At 45.6% G+C, this 22742-nt stretch overlaps 3 protein-coding genes across 4 annotated transcripts in view; 2 read left to right on the top strand and 1 right to left on the bottom strand.

Annotated features, from left to right (window-relative positions):
* IQCG (IQ motif containing G) overlaps positions 1-7851 on the bottom strand; it is a 45936-nt gene extending 38085 nt beyond the window's left edge. The window contains exons 1-3 of the mRNA XM_062209365.1: positions 7685-7851; positions 3960-4031; positions 2490-2745 (exon numbers count right to left, since the gene is read on the bottom strand). Coding sequence (XP_062065349.1) covers positions 2490-2745; positions 3960-3997 — 294 coding nt within the window. The 5' untranslated portion in view covers positions 3998-4031; positions 7685-7851. The remainder of the gene's footprint in view (positions 1-2489; positions 2746-3959; positions 4032-7684) is intronic.
* A 2269-nt stretch (positions 7852-10120) lies between these two features.
* On the top strand, positions 10121-13730 carry RPL35A (ribosomal protein L35a). 2 transcript variants are annotated; one of them, XM_062209263.1, is made up of 5 exons: positions 10121-10182; positions 10876-10919; positions 11134-11286; positions 12956-13100; positions 13662-13730. In XM_062209263.1, the coding sequence occupies exons 2-5, from the start codon at positions 10909-10911 to the stop codon at positions 13683-13685; spliced, it is 333 nt and encodes a 110-aa protein (XP_062065247.1). In that variant the 5' UTR covers positions 10121-10182; positions 10876-10908; the 3' UTR covers positions 13686-13730. The 2 variants fall into 2 exon arrangements, with proteins under 2 accessions (XP_062065247.1, XP_062065256.1); XM_062209272.1 differs by lacking the exon at positions 10121-10182 and adding an exon at positions 10190-10214.
* A 3919-nt stretch (positions 13731-17649) lies between these two features.
* The window catches only part of LMLN (leishmanolysin like peptidase), an 88779-nt gene continuing 83686 nt past the window's right edge, over positions 17650-22742 (top strand). The window contains exon 1 of the mRNA XM_062209251.1: positions 17650-17868. Within this exon, the coding sequence (XP_062065235.1) occupies positions 17650-17868 (219 nt within the window). The remainder of the gene's footprint in view (positions 17869-22742) is intronic.

The raw sequence follows: 22742 nt of genomic DNA, 5'->3' as shown, positions 1-22742 counted from the left end.
TCAAAGCTAAAGTTCTTTGTGAAATATCTCTGTTGGCAGGCATTTACCATCCTGCAATTATATGTAAAGGATCTGTACGGGAGTCTGTCCCATGAGGGAAGACAGAATGTCTTATGAAATCTTGCTCCACTTCTAACTCTTGTTGTTTTGGTTTGGTTTTTTAAGACTAGTTTCAAATACTTTTTGGAACAAGATTGGATGTTAAATCAACGTGGTCATCTTTATGGTCTCATTGCTTAGAACAATGCCTAGGCTACCACAGAGATTTAAATGCTCATTGAACACGTGAGTTATATCAAAAAACAGAAGCTGATAGATTTAGTAGTGTGATATAGATTTTTAGGATCATGTAGGGTAAAGCCAAACTAATTTCTTTCTCAGACCCAAACTTGTATACTGAAGGACCTTAGGAACAGCATATGTCTTTTAATTGATGATTCCTATATAATCTGTGGCTAAAAAGCTTGAGCTTTTGGGGCTGGCGCTGTGGCATAGCAGGTCAAGCTGCCACAGGACCAGCATTCCATATGGGCACCAGTTCAAGTCTTGGCTGTTCCACTACTGATCCAGCTCGCTGCTGTGGCCTGGGAAAGCAGTGGAAGATGGCCCAACTCCTTGGGCCCCTGCACCTGCGCAGGAGACCTAGAAGAAGCTCTTGGCTCCTGGCTTTGGATTGGCCCAGCTTTGGTCACTGTGGCCATTTGGGGAATGAACCAGCAGATAGATAGATAGATAGATAGATAGAGATTGATCTCTCTCTCTCTCTCTCTCTCTCTCTGCCTATGGCTCTCTGTAATTCTGCCTTTCAAATAAATAAATATTTTTTTTTAAAAAGTCTGAGCTTTTGGGCCGGCGCCATGGCTCAACAGGCTAATCCTCCGCCTTGCGGCGCCAGCACACCAGGTTCTAGTCCCGGTCAGGGCACCAGATTCTGTCTCGGTTGCCCCTCTTCCAGGCCAGCTCTCTGCTATGGCCCGGGAGTGCAGTGGAGGATGGCCCAAGTGCTTGGGCCCTGCACCCCATGGGAGACCAGGAGAAGCACCTGGCTCCTGCCATCGGATCAGTGCAGTGCACCGGCCGCGGCGGCCATTGGAGGGTGAACCAACAGCAAAGGAAGACCTTTCTCTCTGTTTCTCTCTCTCACTGTCCACTCTGCCTGTCCAAAAAAAAAAAAAAAAAAAAAAAAGTCTGAGCTTTTAAGAGCAATTACATATGGAATCTATGGATGCCTGGTTTCCATATTCAAATCCTGGGTTCTGTCCCTTACTAAACTGTATTAACCTTAGACAACTATTTAACATCTCTGTGCCTTTATTTCCCATTGGTACAATGGGAAATAACTGGAAACAATAAGAAATAATTGGTATTATTTTAGATGTTGTCTATCAAGACAAGGGAAAATGGAAAACTTAAGAATCCCATTTTTCTGATTTCCTTAAAAATTATTCCTCTACCTTTATCCTTGGGTTTATGGAAAAGGAAGCAAATATGTTACACAGCATGATTCACAGATTACTAGAAATAAATATGAACTTCTGCATGAGAACATAAACTAGTTAAATGTTCAAGTCCATTCACTAAAAAATATGTTTTTAAAAATTTATTTAAGGGACCAGCACTGTGGCGTAGCAGGTGAAGCTGCCGCCTGCAGTGCCAGCATCCCATATGGGCGCCAGTTCAACTCCTATCTGGTCCACTTCCAATCCAGCTTTCTGCTATGGCCTGGGAAAGCAGTGGAAGATGGCCCAAGTGCTTGGAGGAGGAAGGGAGGGAGGGAGGGAGGGAGGAAAGAAGAGAGGGAGGGAGGAAGGGAGGAAGGGAGGGAGGAAGGAAGGGAGGGAGAAAGAGAGAGATAGAGAGAGAGAATGAATGAATGAATCTTTTCTCTTTGGTTCACTCCCCAAATGGCTGCAATAGCCAGAGTTAGGCCAAGCTGAAGCCAGGAGTTAGAAACTCCATCTGTGTCTTCCCCTTGGCTGGCAAAAACCCAAGCACTTGGGCCATCCCCTGCTGCCTTCCCAGGTGCATTAGCAGAGAGCTGGGTTGGGAGTAGAGACAGGACTGGGTCTTAGGCACTGGGATATGGGATCTGGGCGTACCAAGCAGCTTAACCCCCTGCATCATAATACCTAGCCCTGAAATCTCAAATTTTTGAATTGTTGGCGCTAAAAAACTTTCAGATTTGCAAACATTTTTGACTTCAGGTTTTTTGATTAGGAATGCTCTATATGTATTTATACTGACTTAACTATAGGCCTTTCAAAATAATGCTATTCAATATAGTAGAAAAGGATGTCCTGTCTGGTCACGTACCTTGAGCTATGGCTATATTGCTCCATCAACTGAGAATATGTATCTCCAATGATTACTATAACCCCTTATCTAAGATAAAGTTATCTCTCAAGTTAAGTTGAGTAGATCATATACTATAAGCGGTACAGAAATCAAAAGGCAAGAAAGCAAATTTAAGTAACAGTGAGCGTATATACCACGACGGTGCTCTGCCTTCTTTCAAACTGAACTGGCATGATATAGTTTAGAATAGAGAGCTGGTCTGTGGTATCTTCCAGGACTGCTAAGATCCTCAGCACATCAAGAAGAGAGAGTTGCTCTACGATTTCTGCACCTATTTCTTTCCTTGTTTCTTCTTCTTTGTCCTTAGCAGTAGGCGGTTCACCTATCACTGACATCATCACCTCAGAATGACTAAGTTTTGGTGGCAAGTTTGAGGCTTCCAGCCTGTCTCTAAGGAAAGACAAAAGAAAAAATGTCAGTGACCAATGCTGAAGTGTTATTTAGACTCAAAACACAGGCAGCATGTAGATTGGCTCCTATGAAGTTCATATTGTATTACAACTGGGATAAAAAATAAAAGTATAAGAAAACAGCAAGAGCTTGCATATGATTTTGCTAAAGACCTTCTATATTGATCAACCTAAGGCGAACAACATATTGTTTAATAAACTTATACAGAGCATAGGTGTTTAGCCTCGCAGTTAAGACACCCGTCTCTGGTACCAGAGCACCTGGGTCTGATACGCAGCTCCTGATTCCAGCTTTCTGATAATGAGACTTTGGAGGCAGTGGTGATGGCTCAAGTGATTGTCTGTCATCGACATGGAAGACCTGGATAGCATTTCTGGCTCCTGGCTTTGGCTGCTGCAGGCATTTGAAGAGTGAACTAGAAGGTATGAACTCCTCTGTCCGTCTCTGTGTGTGTATGTTTGCCTCTTAAATAACTAAATTAAAAAAAAAAAAAGATTCAAGTAGCACTTGCTACTTGGCAATGCTTAATCAATTTGAATTTGAGCCAAAATTTGCTTTTTTTCCTAGCAACATTTTTAGGTGCTAATTAAATGTGTCTCATAATTAGTGAAAAACAGAATGTGCTTGACTGCCATCAAGGTGGCCCAAATGATGCTCACTCTCTGGTTCATGCCTTTACGTAGTTTTGGTCACACTGAATAGCAGTAACCCAAGTAACTGGAAGGATATTGTGGAAATTACAGAGTGTGGCTTCCAAAGGGAGGTGACAGAAGACTGCAGCTTTGGCCTGGCTCCTGCACATCTCTCACTCCACAGGAAGCCAGCCAGCTGCGTTATTGGGAGCACACTGTGGAGGTGACCAGGAGGCTCTCCCTGGCAGGCAGCATCAACTCGCCAGCTCTGGAAATGAACCATCTTGGAAATGGACCCTCTCTAGCTCCCACCAAGTCTGCAGATGACTGCAGCCTCTGGCCAACTTCAACCTTTCCAGAACCCAACCAGAGTCATTCAGTTAAACGGTTCCCAAACTCCCAACCCCCAGAAACAGTGTGAAATAATAATGTTTATATCTGAAGTCGCTCACTAAGTGTTGTGGGTAATTTGTTACACAGCAAAAGACAAGTAATGCCCAACAGTTTCCTAGAAGACAATACACACACACACACACAAATAAACTGGCATTTTGAATATACCCTTCCATTCTTCTTGAGTTGGTCTTGTTATCCTCCATGGTATGTTTATAATATTCAAAAAAATGCAATCACCTAAAATGGGAAGGAAACACTGAGATTAGTTTAAGGGAGTGCTGAATGATGTTTCGGTTATTTTGAGGTCCTTTTCATTAACAGAAAATTAAAGAATCACAAGAATTCTGGCTTATTCCCTCTTTTTGCTCAGTCTGGGAGTCCCAGAGACAAAAGAACCACTGCACTGCGGGATGCAGGTCTATTTAGTGGTCTGCTTAATTACTGGCGTACCAAACTGAAGACACACTCTTCAAATTGCTTCCTCAACTACATTAATGTCCAACATTAGTTTTTTTTTTTTTTTTAAGAGAAAAGCAGAGTGACAAGGGGCCAGCGCTGTGGCATAGTAGGCTAAGCCACCGCCTGCAATGCTGGTATCCCATATGGGCGCCATTTCGAGTCCCAACTGCTCCACTTCTGATCCAGCTCTCTTCTATAGCCTGAGAAAGCAGCAAAAGTTGGCCCAAGTACTTGGGCTTCTGCACCCGCATGGGAGACCCAGAAGAAGCTCCTGGCTCCTGGCTTCAGTCTAGCCCAGTCCTGGTTGTTGCAGCGATTTGGGGAGTGAACCAGCAGATGGAAGATCTCTCCCTCTCTCTCTGTCTATAACTCTACCTATCAAGTAAGTAAATAAAATCTTAAAGAAAGCAAAACAGAGTGACAGAGAGTGAGAGGGGCACAGAGAGAGATCTTTCAGCTGTGGGTTCATTCCCCATACGCATCCAACAGCTAAGCCTAGCCCAGGTCAAAGCCCAGAGTCAGGAACCCCAGCCAGGTCTCCCATGTGGGTGGCAGGAACCCAAGGACTTGGGACTTCATCTGCTGCCTTCCAGGCACATAGCAGGAAGTTTGGATCCAAAGCATAGAGAAGCCAGGCACTGATATTCCAAATGATGGCTAAGCCTGCTGCACCACAGTGTTCGCCCTGGTTTAGTAAGTTTCATTGTTGTCTGAATTTTTTTGTAATCTCTATTTATTTTTCTTTTCTTCCAATATCTATAATATTCAATTAGATCACTCTATTCCCCTGATCTGCCAGATAATTTATTGCATCTGGACTTGGAATTGAGTTTAGCTTTAGAAAATTGTATTAATCAAGGAAATCAGTTTAATACTGATATCAAGATGTTACGCCTCCTCAGTAAACTGAAATTCTTTCTGCTCAAATGGCCTTTACGGGGAGAAATAACACTCATAGAGAATTTCACTTTATACTGAAATAAGTTTCCAGAATGTTTTTTTTTTCACAGTAAGGTGACCCTGCATGATTTCTGTCTCAACAACAAAAATCTTACATGTAAGAATTCACACGTTGGATCTGGCATTGTGACACAGATGGTTAAGCTGCTTGTGACACCAGTACCCAATATGAACACTGTTTCGAGTACCTGTTGTTCCACTTCTGATCCAGCTCCCTGCTAATGTGCCTGGGAAGGCAGGGGATGATGATGGCCCAAGTGCTTGGGCCCCTGTCACTCAAAGGGGGGAGTTGGACTCAGTTCTAGGCTCCTGGCTTTGGCCTGGTCCAGCCCTGGTAGTTGTGGCCATTTGGGAAGTGAACAAGCATGAAGAGGCAGATCTCTCTCTCTCTCTCCCCCTCTCTGTTAACTCTGCCTTTCAAATAAATAAATCTTAAAAAAAAAAAAAAAAGAATTCAAACATATGAAACAGAAACTTTATGTAAACTGAAAAAAATACTCCAAACTAGTCAAGATCCCAGGGGCAGTCTTAGGAGGAAGCAGCATGGTATTAAGTGGAACTTTGTTCTTTTGTTGTATTGTGTTTCTTTGTTTATTCACTGTTTCAACTTGGGCACAGGTCTATGCTTATGTAGAATCCAGCGCTTCATGCTGTTCTGGTTTCTCAGTTCTCAAGCTGGACTTTCAGGAATCATTACTGTCATCTCCTTCTTCCTGACATCAGCATTTCACACAACCCAAAGCATCACCCAGAACTGCAGATCTCATCTCCTGTTTCCACATGCCAGACCTGGTTGTTGTTTCTTGCTTGATCTACTCTAACGGTCTCCGTATTGGAAGCAATTTTTTTAAAAATCAAAAATTGATCTTTTAAAATAGAAAAACTAATCATGTCTCTCCTAAACCCTTTGATGGTTTTCCCACTACATTAAGAGAAATACCAGGGGCCGGCACTGTGGCACAGTAGGTTAATCCTCCGCCTGCAGCACCGGCATCCCATATGGGCACTGGTTCTAGTCCCGGCTACTCCTCTTCCGATCCGGCTCTCTGCTATGGCCTGGGAAAGCAGTAGAAGATGGCCCAAGTCCTCGGGCCCCTGCACCCGCGTGGGAGACCTGGAGGAAGCTCCTGGCTCCTGGCTTCAGATCGGCACAGCTCCAGTCACTGCCGCCATTTGGGGAGTGAACCAGTGCATGGAAGACCTTTCTCTCTGTCTCTCCCTCTGTCTATAACTCTACCTCTCAAATAAATAAATAAATAAATCTGAATTTGAAAAAAAGAGAGAAAGACCAAATTCTTAACTTGGCCCACAGGATCTGCCCCTAACCCTCCCATACCTTGCTCCTTCCAAAACCATCTGCCCTGTCCTTTCCTTGCAGTCTTGGGTTTGGCCTCCACAGGCTTGTCTCAGGGCTTCTATGGAATCATGCTCCTTTCAAACTTGGGACCTTTGCAAATGCTTTTCCTTCAACTTGGAACCACTCTTCCTGTCACCTCTCCATCTTGTAAAGCTCTGTTGATCTATCAGGTACCAGTCAAGGTTGTGGCATTTTTCTAGGTATATGCCTTTTGTCCTCTCCACACAATCTCCTACATTTCTGTGCTCTCAAGAGGCTGGTCCATTTGGAGTGCATCAACAGAGAGTCCAGAAAAAGATCCAAGTGCAGGCAAGGAAGGTCAAGGATGAATACTGATTCCCCCTCTCTCCCTGCCAGTATCATTTACGGGCTGCATTCCTCTCTCAAAGGCCATTGTTCCTATCAGGCAATCCTCTCCTAACTACTCCCTCTCAGGGCCTAGGTAACTACATGCTGAGAGAAGTCTCTGGAGACTACATTCTTCACAGTGTCAGCTCATGCCTACCCCTTTGTAAACAGATCCCTTAAGAGACTCTCAGTTCTGCCAATGGTTTCTTTCCAGGGCAACACTGACCGACACAATGACTTGGTACACTTACACATTTGTGTATGTACTCTCACACAAACAACTACAACAAGAGTTTCATTCAAAACATTTACCCTGTGTGATAGTCTGATAATTTTGATTTATCATATTTTATTTAAAAAATATTATGGGGCCAGCATTGTAACTTAGCAGGTTAAGGTGCCACTTGTGACTCCAGCATCCTACATTCAAAAGGCCGGACTTGAGTCCCAGCTGCTCTGCTTCCGATAAAGCTTCTTGCTCATGTGCCTGGGCAACCAGCAGATGATGGCCCAGATGCTTGGGTATCTACCACCCACGTAGGAGATCCAGATAGAGTTCCTAGTTCATGGCTTCAGCCTGGCCCAGCCCTGACTATTGTGTTCATTTGGGGAGTGAACACGCAGATAGAAGAACTCTCTGTTTCTCTTTCTCAGTCACTCTGCTTTTTGAATAAGTAAATAAAAAAATAATAAAATCTTACTAATTTTTTAAAAAGTACCCTGGGCAGTAGATTTTGTCTAATGGTTAAGATTCCAGTTAAGATACCTGTGTCCCATATCTGAGCATCTGGGCTCAATCCTGGGCTCTGGCACCGGACTCCAGCTTTATGATATAGATCCTGGGAAGCAGCAGTGCTGACCCTATTAACTGAATTCCTGCCACCCACGTGGGAGACCTGGGTGAGTTTCTGGCTCACAGTCCAGCTGGACCAGCCCAAGTCACTGCAGGCATCTGGGAGAGTGAATCAACAGATGGGAGTTCTGCCTCTGAAATAAACAAACGAACAAAAATTACGTCTTTGCTGGCATTGTGGCACAGAGGATCAAGCTACTGGCTTGTGACACCAGCATCCCAACTACAAGTGCCAGTTTGAGTCCCAGCTACTCTGCTTCCAATCCAGCTTCCTGCTAACGCACCTGGGAAGTAGTCCCAGTACTTGGGCTCCACATGGGAGACCTGATGGAATTCCTGGCTCCTGGCTTTACCCTGGCCAGACCTAGGGGAGTGAACCAGCATTAGGAATACCTGTGTGTGTGTGTCTGCCTTTCAAATAAATAAATATACCTTTTTAAAAAGGTGTACAATCTATTAATGCTCATCACCCATGGTTTGAAAAATGCCTTAGATGACATTTTCTCCAAGTGATACCTTTTCTGACTCATCAGGCTGGACCGGGAGCCCTCTGTTCACGCACTCACAGCACTCTATTTTCCAGCACAGCTCACCGCACAATTTTTAATGCTTATGTAAGTTTCCCCCACTAGGCCGTTAAGTTCCATCAGACCAGGAAACATGACAATGATGCTGACAGATTCTACGTTTCAGCCCCTGTGCTCAATAAGGATTTGTGAAATGAATGTAACTCGTACTTCATGTATGCTTCTCCCCTGGAAGACTTCCATTTAGAACCTTAAGGAATTAATCTCTTGGGGCCGGCGCTGTGGCGCAGTGGGTTAATGCCCTGGCCTGAAGCACTGGCATCCCATATGGGCACTGGTTCAAGACCTGGCTGCTCCACTTTGATCCAGCTCTGTGCTATATGGCCTGGGAAAGCAATAGAAGATGGCCCAAGTGCTTGGGCCCCTGCACCCACATGGGAGACCCAGAAGAAGCTCTTGGTTCCTGGCCTCGGACTGGCACAGCTCCAGCCGTTGCGGCCAATTGGGGAGTGAACCAGCGGATGGAAGACCTCTCTCTCTCTCTGCCTCTCCTCTCTCTGTGTAACTCTTTCAAATAAATAAATAAATAAATCTTTTTTTAAAAAAAGAAATTAATCTCTTAAGAGTGGGATTTCTAGTACATTTCTGTGCCAGAGAAAAAGGGACATAAGCCCTATCCTGCTGTTCCTAAGAGAGGATCTGACTTAAATGTGATCAGCAAATCCGGCCAGCGTTACATTTAAAACGCCTTAGGAACTCCAGGACTCAACAGCCCTGTCTACACACCATCATCTCTCATCAGGATCATTACAGCAGCCTCCCGGGAGCCCTTGTCTTCCTTCCTTGTCAACACAGTTGAATCCTGGTAAAACAGACATCAGCTAGAATCACTCTCCCCTTCAGAAACCTCAGATGGGAGGGCAAAAAGCCTTCCTATGGTGGCCTGTTGAATTTTTCTCCATGGAACTATCACCCTCGATTGGCCCATATGCAGACGCATGGTCTCGCCCAGAGATTTCTGGTTGGCTGGTTTGCTGCAGTACCCTCCAAACCTACAATAAATGTTGGTAAGCGGTAGTCATTCAGTAAACTACTGGCTGAATAATCAAATCCGCAGGGCAACTCAGATAAATGTGCAAGAGTTAGGCAGCTTAAATCTCTGCTGTCCACTAACCCATCCACTGTAGTTTCTACCCAGGATTTACCACGCGTGGGCGCGGCGCTGGGCACCCTGAGCTTCTAGTGGGAAGCTCAAACATCCTCCTAAAAAGGCCCAGGCAGGGCAGGCCTCCTCACCCCCTCAGTCAAAACGAAGGTTGCAATTAGAAGTAAGGACTTAGCCATTTCTCAAAAGAGATAAAGGAGGAGGAGAGAAGTAAAAACACAGGTGAAGAGGAGCGAGACTCCTGCCTTCGCGATCCCGGCCTTTTTCTTCCAGACTCGGGTAGGAAGCGAGTCTCCGTTCGCCCTACTGCCGTGTCGTAGATGGGAGAGGAACCCCGGCGCTAGGCACCTGAGGCAGAGCAACGTCTTCACCTTTCCACCTACGGGATCGGCGTACCCGAGAACCAAGCGGACCTGTTTCTATGGCGACACGGGTTTGGGGACCTTTTTCCTCTCTTCCTTTAGCTGGCTGTCTTCTTGCCCGCCGCTGTTCCCAAATGATACATACTGCAGCTTAGAAAGATAAAAAGACCTAGAAAAGGAATTGTAAAAGTTCTCTTGAATGTAGTTCACTTCAGTCCCAAGGTGATTTCCGCTGTTTGTTTTTCTGGCGATCGCGGAAGATGCCTCAATTTGGGGCGGGGCGGGGAGGTGTTTATCCCACAAGGCCACGCGGCGGGGCCTCGTCTTCCTCTTTCCGCCATCTTGGAGCCTGTGGAGGTGAGTGGAGCGTTGGCTGCTGAACTTTGAAGGCAAATAACCGGGTTGGGGTCGCCTGTATACCTTGACGGGGATCTGGTGCGGCTCTGAGGCCATGCCAGCCTGTGATTGCTATGGTTTCCAGGAAGAGGGAGGACGGGATGGAAGAGATGTGGGGCCGATGGTGCAGGTCCCCTCGCGCCCGGAGACCTGGTGCCCGGGTAATGGGACTTGGTTCCTGGGCTCAAGCGATGTGAACTAGATGCACTCTGTCGCTCTGAAGTTGGCGCGTGAGCGGCTTACGCTGGGCCTTTTCCATTTGCTTCTACTCCAAACATGTTTTTGCCTGTAATCCCCACAGCTTTTCTGCCCTAAGCCGATTCATAAAAGTTTTTTCTCTGCGCTTAACTTTATTCTTTCCTGAGTTTCGTTTCTTTTTTGGGGGTCTCCTCTTGAAGTTTCTAGGAGTTGGCTCTTTCAGTGTGTTGCCCTGGCTTAGTTTCTGTCTTTGGAGTTTGATTAGGTAACAGCCATTCTGAGGCTCGCAAGTCTTGACAGACTGCGTTTCGTAGAGACCTTGTAGCATAATTAAGGTTCCCCCTAGGCCAGGTGGAGTGCGGATCAAAAAGGACACAGCAGGCTTAAGAAACGGACGACAAGGTGGGAAATTGGCATGGCATGGCATGGTTTTAAACTGAGTCTTTTTGTTTTAAGGCCTGCACGGAGCAGGGCTTCTAGAAGGCAGCTATGTCTGGAAGGTACGTGTTTCTAATGTTCTCGCTTTGTAGTTTCTGTGTTAGACATGGGCCTAAAAGAGCATGAAATTGCTGGAAGAGAAAATCAGATGCTATAGATACTCGTAGTGAAATCGGACATGACCGAAGTAGGCGGGAGTCACTGGGGTCAAATCATATTGGTGGTTTGTAGATGCTTTAACAGCTTACATATACTGTTCTGTATCTTCTGTCTTAGACTGTGGTGCAAGGCCATTTTTGCTGGCTATAAGCGAGGTCTCCGGAACCAAAGGGAACACACGGCACTGCTTAAAATCGAAGGTGTTTATGCTCGGGATGAAACTGAATTCTACTTGGGCAAGAGGTGTGCTTATGTGTACAAAGCAAAGAAGTAAGTTTGCAGTATTGTTGAGATTTTTCATTTTTCTACCAAAAGAATAAGACGTTGGTAAAGTGCTGTTGTGGCCCCTACTTTGGGTCTTTTAGGGAACTAAATAAGAGATTACAGAAGGGTGTTTTGTGGGTGTTGGTGGTTTAGCATTTGGAAAAATTGCAGCTGTTAATTGGTTAATTGGTTTTTTAATAAGTAAGTTTTTTGTTTTTGTGTTTTAATTTTTATGTAAAGTATGGAGTTACAGACTGAGGGAAAGGCAGAAAGATCCTCCATCTGCTGGGTCACTTCACAAATGGCCACCCAGCTGGAGCTGGGCCCATCTGAAGCCATGAGCTTCTTCCAGGTTTCCCATGCTAGTGCAGGGGCCTCCATCTGCTGTTTCCCTGGCCACAGCAGAGAGTTGGGTTGGAAGAGGAGCAGCCTGGACGTGAACTGGCACGCATATGGGATGCTGGCACCAGGGTTGGAGGCTTAGCCTACTAATCCACAGTGCCCAGCCACTAGCTGTTAATTGTTTAAAGGAAGGAGCCAATTGTGTTATGATTCTCAATTCATTTGGTTAAATACTTAAATAGTATTTTTATATGTTCTTAAAGTTACTATGTGTAGAACATTAGGTGTCAGTTCACACTAGACCATTAAAATCTGGGGAAATGCTTTCATCTTTATCACCCTTTTGTTCCTACAGGCAGAGTACTCCTTTAAAATTATCAGCCCATTGTTGTGTTGTCTAATGCCCCAGTGGTTTATATTCAGTAAACACTAAAGTCATTAAGTAGCCCACGTTGTGGCATATCAGGTACAGCTGCCATCTGTAATGCTGGCATCCCATATGGGTGTTGTAGTTCCGGCTGTTCCACTTCTGATCCAGCTCCCTGCTAATGGCCTGGGAAAGCAGTAGAAGATGGCCCAAGTGCTTAGGCCCCTGCACCCATGTGGAAGAGGCTCTTGCCTCCTGGCTTCAGCCTGGCCCAGTCCTGGCCATTCCTGCCATTTGGGGAGTGACCCAGCAGATGGAAGATCTCTCTCTTTCAAATATATGTGGTTTTTTTTTTTTTTTTTTTTTTAAGATTTATTTATTTATTTGAAAGAGTTACACAGAGGAGAGGCAGAGAGAGAGAGAAGTCTTCCGCCCAGTGGTTCACTCCCCAAAAGTCCGTAAAGGGCCTTTGAAGAGCCTGTGTGCATTGAAGTCTCTGTTTCTGCTCTTGTGCCAACTAGAATTCATCCTTGGGTATCTTCAGTCTTCCCCAAGTCAGAGACACTTCAGCTAGCATATGTGGCTCCCTCTTTTGGTCATGTTCGCCATGGAAACTACGGCTGTTCCCTTACCTTCCAAGCTTTGTCATCTTAAGGAGAGTCCTTCTCTGGCTGCGTAAAATTGCAATCACTTTCTGTGACTGTGCACATATATACCTTCCATGTGTCCCTCTTGGTTTATTTATTACTTGGATGTCCTGTGGTTAACTGCTCTTTTTACAAACGTGCCAGCCATATGATAGGTACGTGTCTGTTAAGTGGTGGTGTTCATACATTTTTGAAGTTTTCCAGGTGATTAAGTGCGTAACCAGAGTCAAGAGACTGACCTAGAGGTCAACATGAGTTTGTACCAGACAAAATTGGTTACATGAGTTCTTATGTCTTTTCTCTTTGCTTTTAAAATCAGCAACACAGTGACTCCTGGCGGCAAACCTAACAAAACCAGAGTAATCTGGGGAAAGGTAACTCGCGCTCACGGAAACAGTGGCATGGTTCGTGCCAAATTCCGAAGCAACCTTCCTGCGAAGGCCATTGGACACAGAATCCGTGTGGTAAGTACAGTTATTAGCTAGACCCTCTGTTGAGTCAGACTAAAGCTTTAATCTAAGGGCTTTGGGATTTTAAAGCGGTACTAGTAAATTGCTGGAAAGTTTTGTGGCCACTGTAAATAATGAATACTATAAAATATCTGATTGTTGCATTCTAAAGGAAAGTGAAGGCAAAGTGCTCAAATGGAGTACGCCTGAATTCCAGATTTTGCTAAAGCTGCCTAGGGAAAACAGTGAACTAGTTTGTAGCAAAGGTGCTTATTGGGCACTGAAGTAAATTCCAGAAGTAAAAATTGAGCACAACTTTTCCTAGCCTAATTCTTAATACCTCCCCAATTCTAGTATACCAATAACGTTAGAGGAGGTAATTTTCTCAAATTTTTAACTCCTGGTTTTTGTTTAGTTAGGGTTCATCCTTAGTATATTTTGTTCTTGGATCTGTGGGCTACTGTTGAGCTGTTGAAGAATTAAGATTTAGTATCAGAAGACTTTCCTTCTGTCATTAGAAAAATGTACTTTTCAGTACTCAGTCATTCACTTAATGTTTTTATGTTTTTCCCCCAGATGCTGTACCCCTCAAGGATTTAAACTATTGAAAAGTAAATAAATAAAAATGGATTTGTTCTCTTGTAACTTTGTTAATTGACTTGAAAAACTTACTGCCCTAAATTGTGTTACTGTATGCTTAAAATTGTATCAGTTATCATCATTGTCAGAATACAAGGATGTCAGGGCTATATATTTATGGCGGTTATGAAGACTTAGAAAGCTAATGGGGTTTAATATGAATATCTATGTCTTAAGGTGCCTTACAATGGTATGCACTTGTTTATAGGTTGGCTGTGAAACAGTAAAATGGGAATTGGGACTAGTTTGAAAGGAGATTATATTGATAGAATTTGGCAGCTTATTCAGACAGGTTGGGGTTAGGTCATTCGGTTTTTGATTGGGAGCTGTGTAAGCTGAGAATATGCCACATTTCCATCTCAGAAAAGTTACTTAACCTACAATTAGCATTCTTTAACCTCAAGTTTTACTGCATTTTACATGCAGGATTGAGATTTTGGCATATTTGAAGGGCTCTAGAGTATTTTAATATTTACTTGAAAAGCAGAATGTTTTAAATCTCTTGATGTGCTAAAAGTTAAAAATCAAGGATCGGTTTACCATGACATCCTCATAGATTTTTAATTGATATTACATACAGCCTGTCCTTTCATTAATAGACCTTTAAATTCACTGAAAGTTTTAACAGTAAACAGTTTGCCAAACAAGCCCTTTTTACAGTTCTCCTGTCAAATGCCCAAAAAAAGTTGCCTGCTAGAAGTGCATTGGGAGAAAGACCTTTGAAGGAAGGGGTGCAGGAAGGAAATTGGAATCAGTCTCGGTTCAAGGGCTGGAAGTGCCAATTTTGGACCTACTCCAGTGGGATTTAGCATAATTCTGTTCATGAAGCTGCTTAAGTAGATGTGATTGGTACTCTGGGAATAGGGATATGGGGCATGTGAATATGTTGCTTATATAATAAAAGTTTTAAAGTGTATGTCCAGAAGGAAAAATAAGCCATCCCAGAAAAGGCAGTGGCACAACAATCTTAGGAACACAGAAGGTATCTGCGGAGGTATTCAAATGATCACTTGGTGTGAACAAGTCTGTTGGGTGAATGATTGAAAAGTAAATCTAGAAAAGTCGCAAGATGAGATCTTACAATCTGTCCTGAGGATTTTTACATAAATGTTTCTAAAGATTTTGAAAGAGTTGAAGAGATCAAAGGTCTACTGGCTCCGAGTGGCAAGGGCTGGAGCAGTTGGGCCTTCTGCTGCTTTCCCAGACCATTAGCAGGGAACTGGATCAGAAGTAGAGGGGCCGGCACTGTGGTTCAACATGCTAATCCTCCACCTTGCGGCGCCGGCACACCGGGCCGGATTCTGTCCTGGTTGCCCCTCTTCCAGTCCAGCTCTCTGCTATGGCCCGGGAGTGCAGTGGAGGATGGCCCAAGTGCTTGGGCCCTGCCACCCAATGGGAGACCAGGAGAAGCACCTGGCTCCTGGCTTCGGATCAGCGTGGTGTGGCGGCCACTTGAGGGTGAACCAACAGCAAAGGAAGACCTTTCTCTCTCACTGTCCACTCTGCCTGTCAAAAAATAAAAGAAACAGAGGAGCTGGCACATGAACCACTGCCTATTTGGAATGGAAGCTTTACCTACTACACCACAATGCAAGCCCCTAGACTAATACTCCTGTATGTAATAGTGTCATCAAATGGTTTAATTCATTTGGGAGACATGGTGGAACTGTCACCAGGGAAAATTGTGTATCTTTGAGCACAGAAATAGATTATGTCAGTGATACCGTGTTAAAGGATTCGTTCAGAAGATAAAGTGATAATCCCCAAGTTAAATCCCCAAATTCCTGCAACAGGACAAAGCCTGGGGCTTGAAATGCTGCTCCCAAGTACATGGGCCACAATCATGCTTTCCCAGGTGCATTAGCAGGAAGTTAGAACTCAGAGCAGCGTTTTGACACTCCTGTGACTAAGAAAGGCCCGCTTCTCTGCTGTAGCACAACACCATCCCTGTTGGTACCATTTTAAAAGTGGTTGTGGAGTCTTCATGGCGAACAATCCTGGTTTTTCTGGCTGTGTTGGGTGTGGTGCATTTACAAAAGTGAGGAACCAGGGATAGTTGAAACAGGAGGGGGTTAGGAGGACAACAAATTAGGGGACTGAGGAACCTGTGGCTATGTCCAGGAAGGCATTCATATATTAGAAGTGTGGATTAGGCATGGAAAGGGAAAGTCCTGATGCCTGTCACCTTTGTTAGGAGTCAGTGGATGGTATTCGGGATGGCATAGATGATAGAACGGTGGGAGTGGGTAAGCAAGTGGTGGACACTTGAGCAAAAGCAGGGAGAAGAAAAGGCTGAAGATTGGGGTAATGTACTTATTATGTGCATGCAAATACATGCTCTTAGGTGATGTAGCACTTGTAATGATTTCTCGCACCCACATTGAAGTTCAGTAAGGTGTGCTACTTGAACTAAGGTTGCCAAAATTGTGTACCTAAGAAACGGGCTTTTGTGGCATGCCCGCCTGTCCACTGTCATTCAGACTGCCTCTGTGGTGACACTGCTATTAACAGCTAGGAGCTTGAAATGACCGCATCCATTCTTTGTTCACAATCAGCAATTTTATTGTCTTGCAATGGAAAAGACATGTTTTGAAAGTTACTAATTTTGGGCCTGTGCCGTGGCATAGCAGGTTAAGCCACTATCTGCAATGCTGGTGTCCCATATGGTTGCTGATTCAAGTCCCAGTTGCCCCACTTATGATCCAGCCCCCTGCTGCCTGGGAAAGCAGTGGAAGATGGCCCAAGTGCTTGGACCCCTGTACCCACATCAGAAATGGAGAAGAAGCTCCTGGCTCCTAGCTTTGGATTGGCTCAGCTCCAGCGTTTGGGGAGTGAACCAGTGGATGGAAGCTCTGACTCTCCTCTTTTACTCAGCCTTTGAAATAAACTAGTCTAAAAAATATGTTTTTTAAGAAAGTTACTTTGGAATCCCAGCAACCACTATTTAGAACAATAGACACATTAATGAACTTTTGCTCACTTGTAAAATGGTAGAATGGTTGAGCATCTTCTCAAACAGGGTTCTGAAATGTTTGATTCTGGATATTTGCATATTTATAATGAAATGTTGTGATGGGACCCAAGTCTAAACATGGAGCTTATGTTTCATATCTTTATGCACATAGCCTGAAGGTAATTTTATACAGTATTTTTAGTGCACTTGTGTATTTTGGCTGCCACCTTATCATTTGGGGGATCATATTGGTGCTCAAAAAGTTCAGATTTTGGAGCATCGTCATTTATAGTAATCTCCAATATTCAGTTCCCGTTAAATAATTTTCAGCTCTGTTTTCGGCCCTGGTTTTCATTTTGTTCATGGGCCATGGAGAGATTGGCCCCAGTTTTCCATTTTTCATAGTTTCTCATAGCTCAGCTTTTAATGTAGTTGCTTTAATGGCCAGGAGCCACCTGCTCTTCCTGGGTCAGTGCAGTTTTTGGTTAGATGAAGGTTAAAGGATGAAATTGAGTACAATACTATAGAACATGGTTGATTTCATAGGAAATAGTTGATATGGACGTAAAGATGGTGACTGAAAAGTAAAAAGGTGGTTTCACTCACCTTTCCTACTGCACCATAAGATTCTGCAGCTGTTCATATGTCCACCTAAGTGCTTGCATATTTCTGGTGAATAAAGGAACTGAAAAAACTGCCACTATTTAAAAACAGGCATGCCACCCTCCGTCTGTGGCTAACGCCCGCCGGCGTTTGTTCTTCCCTGTGGTCAGCCCACGTGGGCCACTGAGCAGCGTTTATTGGCCGGCTTTGCTCCACGAGACGCGGCGGACGTGGTCGCTGGGCTCGTCCGCCGCCGGTAACTCGGTGCGGGTGACGCCAGCCAATGTTCAGTCCTCGCGCCGGCGGCTCCCTCCACCTGCCCCGACGGCGAGGGCGGGGCGGGCCCGGCGCGGAGGCGTCACGCGCTCCATGGTAACGACGCCCGGCCCGAAGATGGCGGCCGGGTGCAGGGGAGCCGCGGGTGACGCGTGTCCAGGCCCGGGCCGGAGCCGGTGGCGCCGCAGCGGGCCTCTGTGGGTCCGAGGCGTCTTACTGCTGTTAGGCGGGCTCCCGACGAGCGTCACAGCTCTTCCTGTCTCCTTGGGCAGTGCCCCTCCTTGCCGGCACCACGTCCCCTCTGACACTGAGGTAGGGCGAGGAGGGGCGGGAGCGGGCCTCAGGAGGGGAAAGTCACTCGGGAGGGGTGGCGCCGAGAGCAGTGTTTGGGGGAAGAACCCGAATTTGGAACCGACACTGCACTGGCAGGGCTGCGACCTCCGTCAGCCGCCTGCACCCCGCGAAGGCTCTGTTGGGCATCGGAACGTCGTCTGTGCTGCGCCGAGGCCGTGCTTGGGAGGCGGCGCTGGGAGCGGGGGTTCTGGAACCGGAGCATGCCTCACCTGGAGCGCTGTGCGGACACAGATTGCGCCCCCGCTTTCTGGCTTGGGCTGGGTCCCCGGAATCGGCCGTCCAAGTTCCTAGGTGGCGATGCTGCTTGTCAAGGAACCGCACGTTGGGACCGACTGATGGGAAGATTTGGGAAGGCGTAGAAAGGAGAGCCAGACAAAAGGTGTTGAGGGAAATATTGGGAGGGGGGGGGAGGGCTGTTCTGGAAACAAAATCCAGGTTTATTTTCAAGTGATTTTTGCTGCGCCCAGTTCCGCTGCCCTGGAAGTGCCTGCCTGCTGCCCGCCTTATTTTTCTCCCTGTTTCAATTCTTCGGGCAGCCTGCTGTTCTTTCCATTTCATAGTATGGCTTATCTGCGCTGTATTCAGGCATGGGATAACCAAGTGCTGCCCTGTGGTAATGGCTCCTTCTTCAAGCGGGGCTTGCCTTTGTAGCTAAATTGTAAGGTGCCTTGGGATAAGGTTCGTGTCTCAGACACAGAACTCAGCTCTGAAGTGGGCCCACAATACTCTATTATTCTGGGACCAGAGGGCCAGTACCTGGAGCAGAGCTGCATGTTGTGATTGGGCTTACAATCTGTCGTAGTACTTCAGGCAAGATTCACTTGGAATTTTCAGTTCAGCCTAGAAATCCTCCGTGACCACTCATTTTTGTGGTAAAACATATTACATGCATACTTTTTTGTAACCATGTGAGGCAACATCCTAAGTTTGAGGTTAGTAGCAGTATTACAGCTTTTATCATGACATTGCATTTTGGCTAATCCTCACCCCACCCCACCCCCCTTTCAATTTAATTCCCGCAAAGCCCTGGTTTTTTCTCTTTATATTTGGGTTAAAATAAGAGAAAGCAGTTCAGATAACTGTAGAATTTGTGTGCTAGAAGGAACCTTGGTAACTGCTTCCTTTTAGTGGTGTTGCCAGTGTGCCAATCCGCAACTTGTGTTTGACCGTCTCCATGGTAGGGAAAGTTTCTGTCCGGGGCAGCTCTTTGCTTTTGGGGATGACTGTTGTTAAAGTTTGTTTTGTGGAGCTGAAAGCTTCCTGAAGCTGCTGCCCATTATTTCTCTTTGTGTCTCTTGTCTGACCAAAGTTCATGGTTCTAGTGCTTAAGTTCCAGGAAGGTCTCGTCCCTAAGAAATTTTCCTGGTTCTTCATGAAGTGTATATATTTCATCCTTACCATTTGCCTTTCTTTATCCTGGTTACAGTCTACCAAATCATTCTACTCATACTAGTGGCTGCACCTGTGTTAAATGCTGCAGGAATTTACAGTAACTTTTTTTGTCTGCATGGTGACAGGGAACTGCAAAACACATTGACTTGTTCTTACCTAAAGCATATCAATTTTTCTTTTATTTTTTATTATATAAATTAAATAAAATCAATAATATGATGACTCCAGGGACCCATCTCCTACCTTTGGTGGGGGGCAGATAATACAAAATTTTCCTGTTTCTTTTAAAGTGTTTGTTCATTTGTATTTATTCAAAGGCAGAGTAACAGAGAGCTTCCATCCACGAATTCACTGCCCAAATGCCCACAACAGCCAAGGCTCTGATAGGCCAGAGCCAGGAACTCCATCTGGTCTCTCCGATGGGTAATAGGAACCCAAGAACTCACGCTGTCATCCCCTGCCTCCCAGGTGCATTAGCAGGAAGCTGGATCGCAAGTGTAGAGCAGCTGGGACTCAAGCGGCATTCCGGCTTGAGTTAAGCCACAGCTTAACTAGCTGCACCATAGTGCCCTCCCTCTATTCCTGGTTTTCTAGAGTTTTATCATGAATCAGTGTTGAATTTTGTGAAATGACTTTCCTGCATCAGCTGATATGACCACATGACTTTTCTTTCTTACTCTGTCGATATTGTAAATCATACTGATTTTTAAAAACTACAGCATGGAGGGACCGGCGCTGTGGCACAGTGGGTTAAAGCCCCGGCCTGCTGCGCCAGCATCCCATATGGGTGCCGATTCAAGTCCTGGCTGCTCCACTTCCAATCCAGCTCCCTGCTAATGTGCCTGGGAGTTCAGTGAAGGATGGCCTAAGTACTTGGGCCCTTGCACTCATGTGGGAGACACAGAAGAGGCTTCTGGGTTCAGATCGGCTCAGCTTGAGCCATTTGGGAAGTGAACCAGTGGATGGAAGAATCTCTCTATCTCTACCTCTCTCTATAACTCTTTCAAATAAATAAAAAAGAATATGTTTTAAAATACTGAATGAATCCTCCGCCTTGCGGCGCCGGCACACCGGGTTCTAGTCCCGGTCGGGGCGCCGGATTCTGTCCCGGTTGCCCCTCTACCAGTCCAGCTCTCTGCTGTGGCCAGGGAGTGCAGTGGAGGACGGCCCAAGTGCTTGGGCCCTGCACCCCATGGGAGACCAGGAGAAGCACCTGGCTCCTGCCATCGGAACAGCGCGGTGCGCCGGGTGCAGCGCGCCAGCCGCGGCGGCCATTGGAGGGTGAACCAACGGCAAAAGGAAGACCTTTCTCTTTGTCTGTCTCTCTCACTGTCCCCTCTGCCTGTCAAAAAGAAAAAGAAAAAAAAATACTGAATGAGCCTTGCATTACTGTAATTTACCTCACTGGGGGGTGTGGGGACAAGTGCTTGGCACAGCTGTGAAGACCCCCTCAGGCATTACAGAGTACTGGGTTCAGCTGCCGCTTGGGGTGCTGGCATCCCATAGTCTGTGTGCGGTTTGAGTCCCAGCTGTTCTGCTTCCCATCCAGCTTACTGCTGATAGATCTAGGAAGGCAGCTGATGATGGCCCAGGGGAATGTGCACCTGTGACCAATGTGGGAGACCAGGATGGAGTTCCTGGCTCTTGACTTCAGGCTGGCCCAGATCTGGCTGTTGCAGCCATTTGGGAAATGAATTAATGGATAGAAACTCTCCGTGTCTCTCTGTTGTTCTGCCTTTCAAATAAGTAAATGAATAAATCTTAAAAAAAAAAAAAAAAAAAAAAGATGCCACTTGGGATACCCGCATGCCATATTGAAGTGCCTGGGTTTGAGTCCTTGTTCCACTCCTCATTCCAGCTTCCTGCTATTGTGTACCCTGGGAGGCAGCAGGTGAGGGTTCAAGTATTTGGGTCCCTGACACCCACATAGGAGTCTTGAATTGAGTTCCTGCCTCCTGAGCATTCAGGGAGTGAACCAGAGGATGAGATCTCTTTCTCTCTGTCTGCCTTGCAAATAAAGTCAGTAGTTCAAAGTCTTTTAAAACCCCCATCTCACTTGATTATGATGTATTGCCCTTTTTACATTTTGCTTGATTTGATCTTAAAATAAATCTTTTAAAGATTTACTAATTTAAAAGGCAAAGTGACAGATTGTCCATCAGCTGGTTCACTCTGCAAGTGACTGCAACAACTGGGACTGAGCCAGGCCAGAGCCAGGAGCCAGGAACTCTGTCCAGGTCTCCCATGAAGGTCACAGGGATCCAAGCACTTGGGCCATCTTCCACTATTTTCCTAGGTGCACTGTCAGGGAGCTGGATCAGAAGTGGAGCAGCTGGGACAAACTGATGCTTATGTGAGATGCTGGCATTGCAGGTGGAGGCTTAATCTGTGCCACATTGTCAGCCCCTGGTGTGCTAATAATTTGTTGATTTTACATTTATATTCATGAGAGATTTTGATCTGTAGTTTTTGTTTTGCTTTTCAAAATTTGAGAGACATCCAGGGACAAATCAACAAAAATAGAAAGCATGTTCCCCCTTCTACTGTTCACTGTCCAAAGCCTACAACTGCAGGGACAGAGTCAGGCTGAAGCCAGGACCCATCCCAGAGCTCAGTCCAGTTCTCCTCTGTGGGTGGCAGCTATTTGAGCCATCACCTGCTGCCTCCCAGGGCGTGTGTTAACAGCAGGCTGGAATCAGGAGTGGAGCTAGGAATCAAACCCAGACTCTGAGCAAATGCATGTGTCCCGGCCAGCATCTTAACTGCTCGGTCCAGCAAATGCCCTGCAAGGTGACTTTTCTAAGCGCAGTCTCAGGCCTGCTGGCTTAGCTCTTTTCTACACAGCAGTCTTTTATATCTGCTCACGTATTTGTATTTGCCCTTTTTATTGGTCTTCATTCCTTCCTATAGAACCTAATGGCCATCTGTGTCATTCCAATGACCTTTAGCATTTCCTGCAGTGTAAGTCTGTGAGCAAAGGATTCTTCCAGTTTTCATTTATCTAAAATGTCTATTTCTTCCTCATTTCTGGAGGGTAGTTTCATTGAATTTGGATTTCTGTGTTGCATGTCTTGCTTTTAGCCCTTTAGGTATTTCCTCCATTGTCTTTTCATCTCCATTGCTTTTTAAAATTTAGTTATCTATTTTTATTCATTTGAAAGTCAAAGAGATAGAGAGATGGAGATCTCTCATCCAGTGATTCACACCCCAGATCCTCACAGTAGCCAGGGATAGGCCAGGCCAAAGCCAGAAGACTAAATCCCATTCTCACATGTGGAAGGGAAGGTACCTACCTGAGTGTGCACCAGCAGAAAGCTGGAATGGAGAGTGCAGCTGGGACTGGAACCCAGGCCCTTGTATATGTGAAGCAGGCATCCAAAGCATTGGCTTAGAGGTGTGCCAAATGCCTGCCTCTCCATTGTTCTTGATGAAAAATAACT

This window comes from Lepus europaeus, chromosome 2, assembly GCF_033115175.1.
Source record: "Lepus europaeus isolate LE1 chromosome 2, mLepTim1.pri, whole genome shotgun sequence".
Classification (NCBI taxonomy): Eukaryota; Metazoa; Chordata; class Mammalia; order Lagomorpha; family Leporidae; genus Lepus; species Lepus europaeus.
This window is presented reverse-complemented; position numbering and strand designations above follow the sequence as displayed.

What these genes read in the sequence shown, in the direction of transcription:
- RPL35A (XM_062209263.1), top strand. An exon ending in TATGTGTACAAAGCAAAGAA is followed by an intron (nt 11,287 to 12,955) that starts GTAAGTTTGCAG and finishes TTTTAAAATCAG; the next exon opens with CAACACAGTGACTCCTGGCG. An exon ending in TTGGACACAGAATCCGTGTG is followed by an intron (nt 13,101 to 13,661) that starts GTAAGTACAGTT and finishes TTTTTCCCCCAG; the next exon opens with ATGCTGTACCCCTCAAGGAT.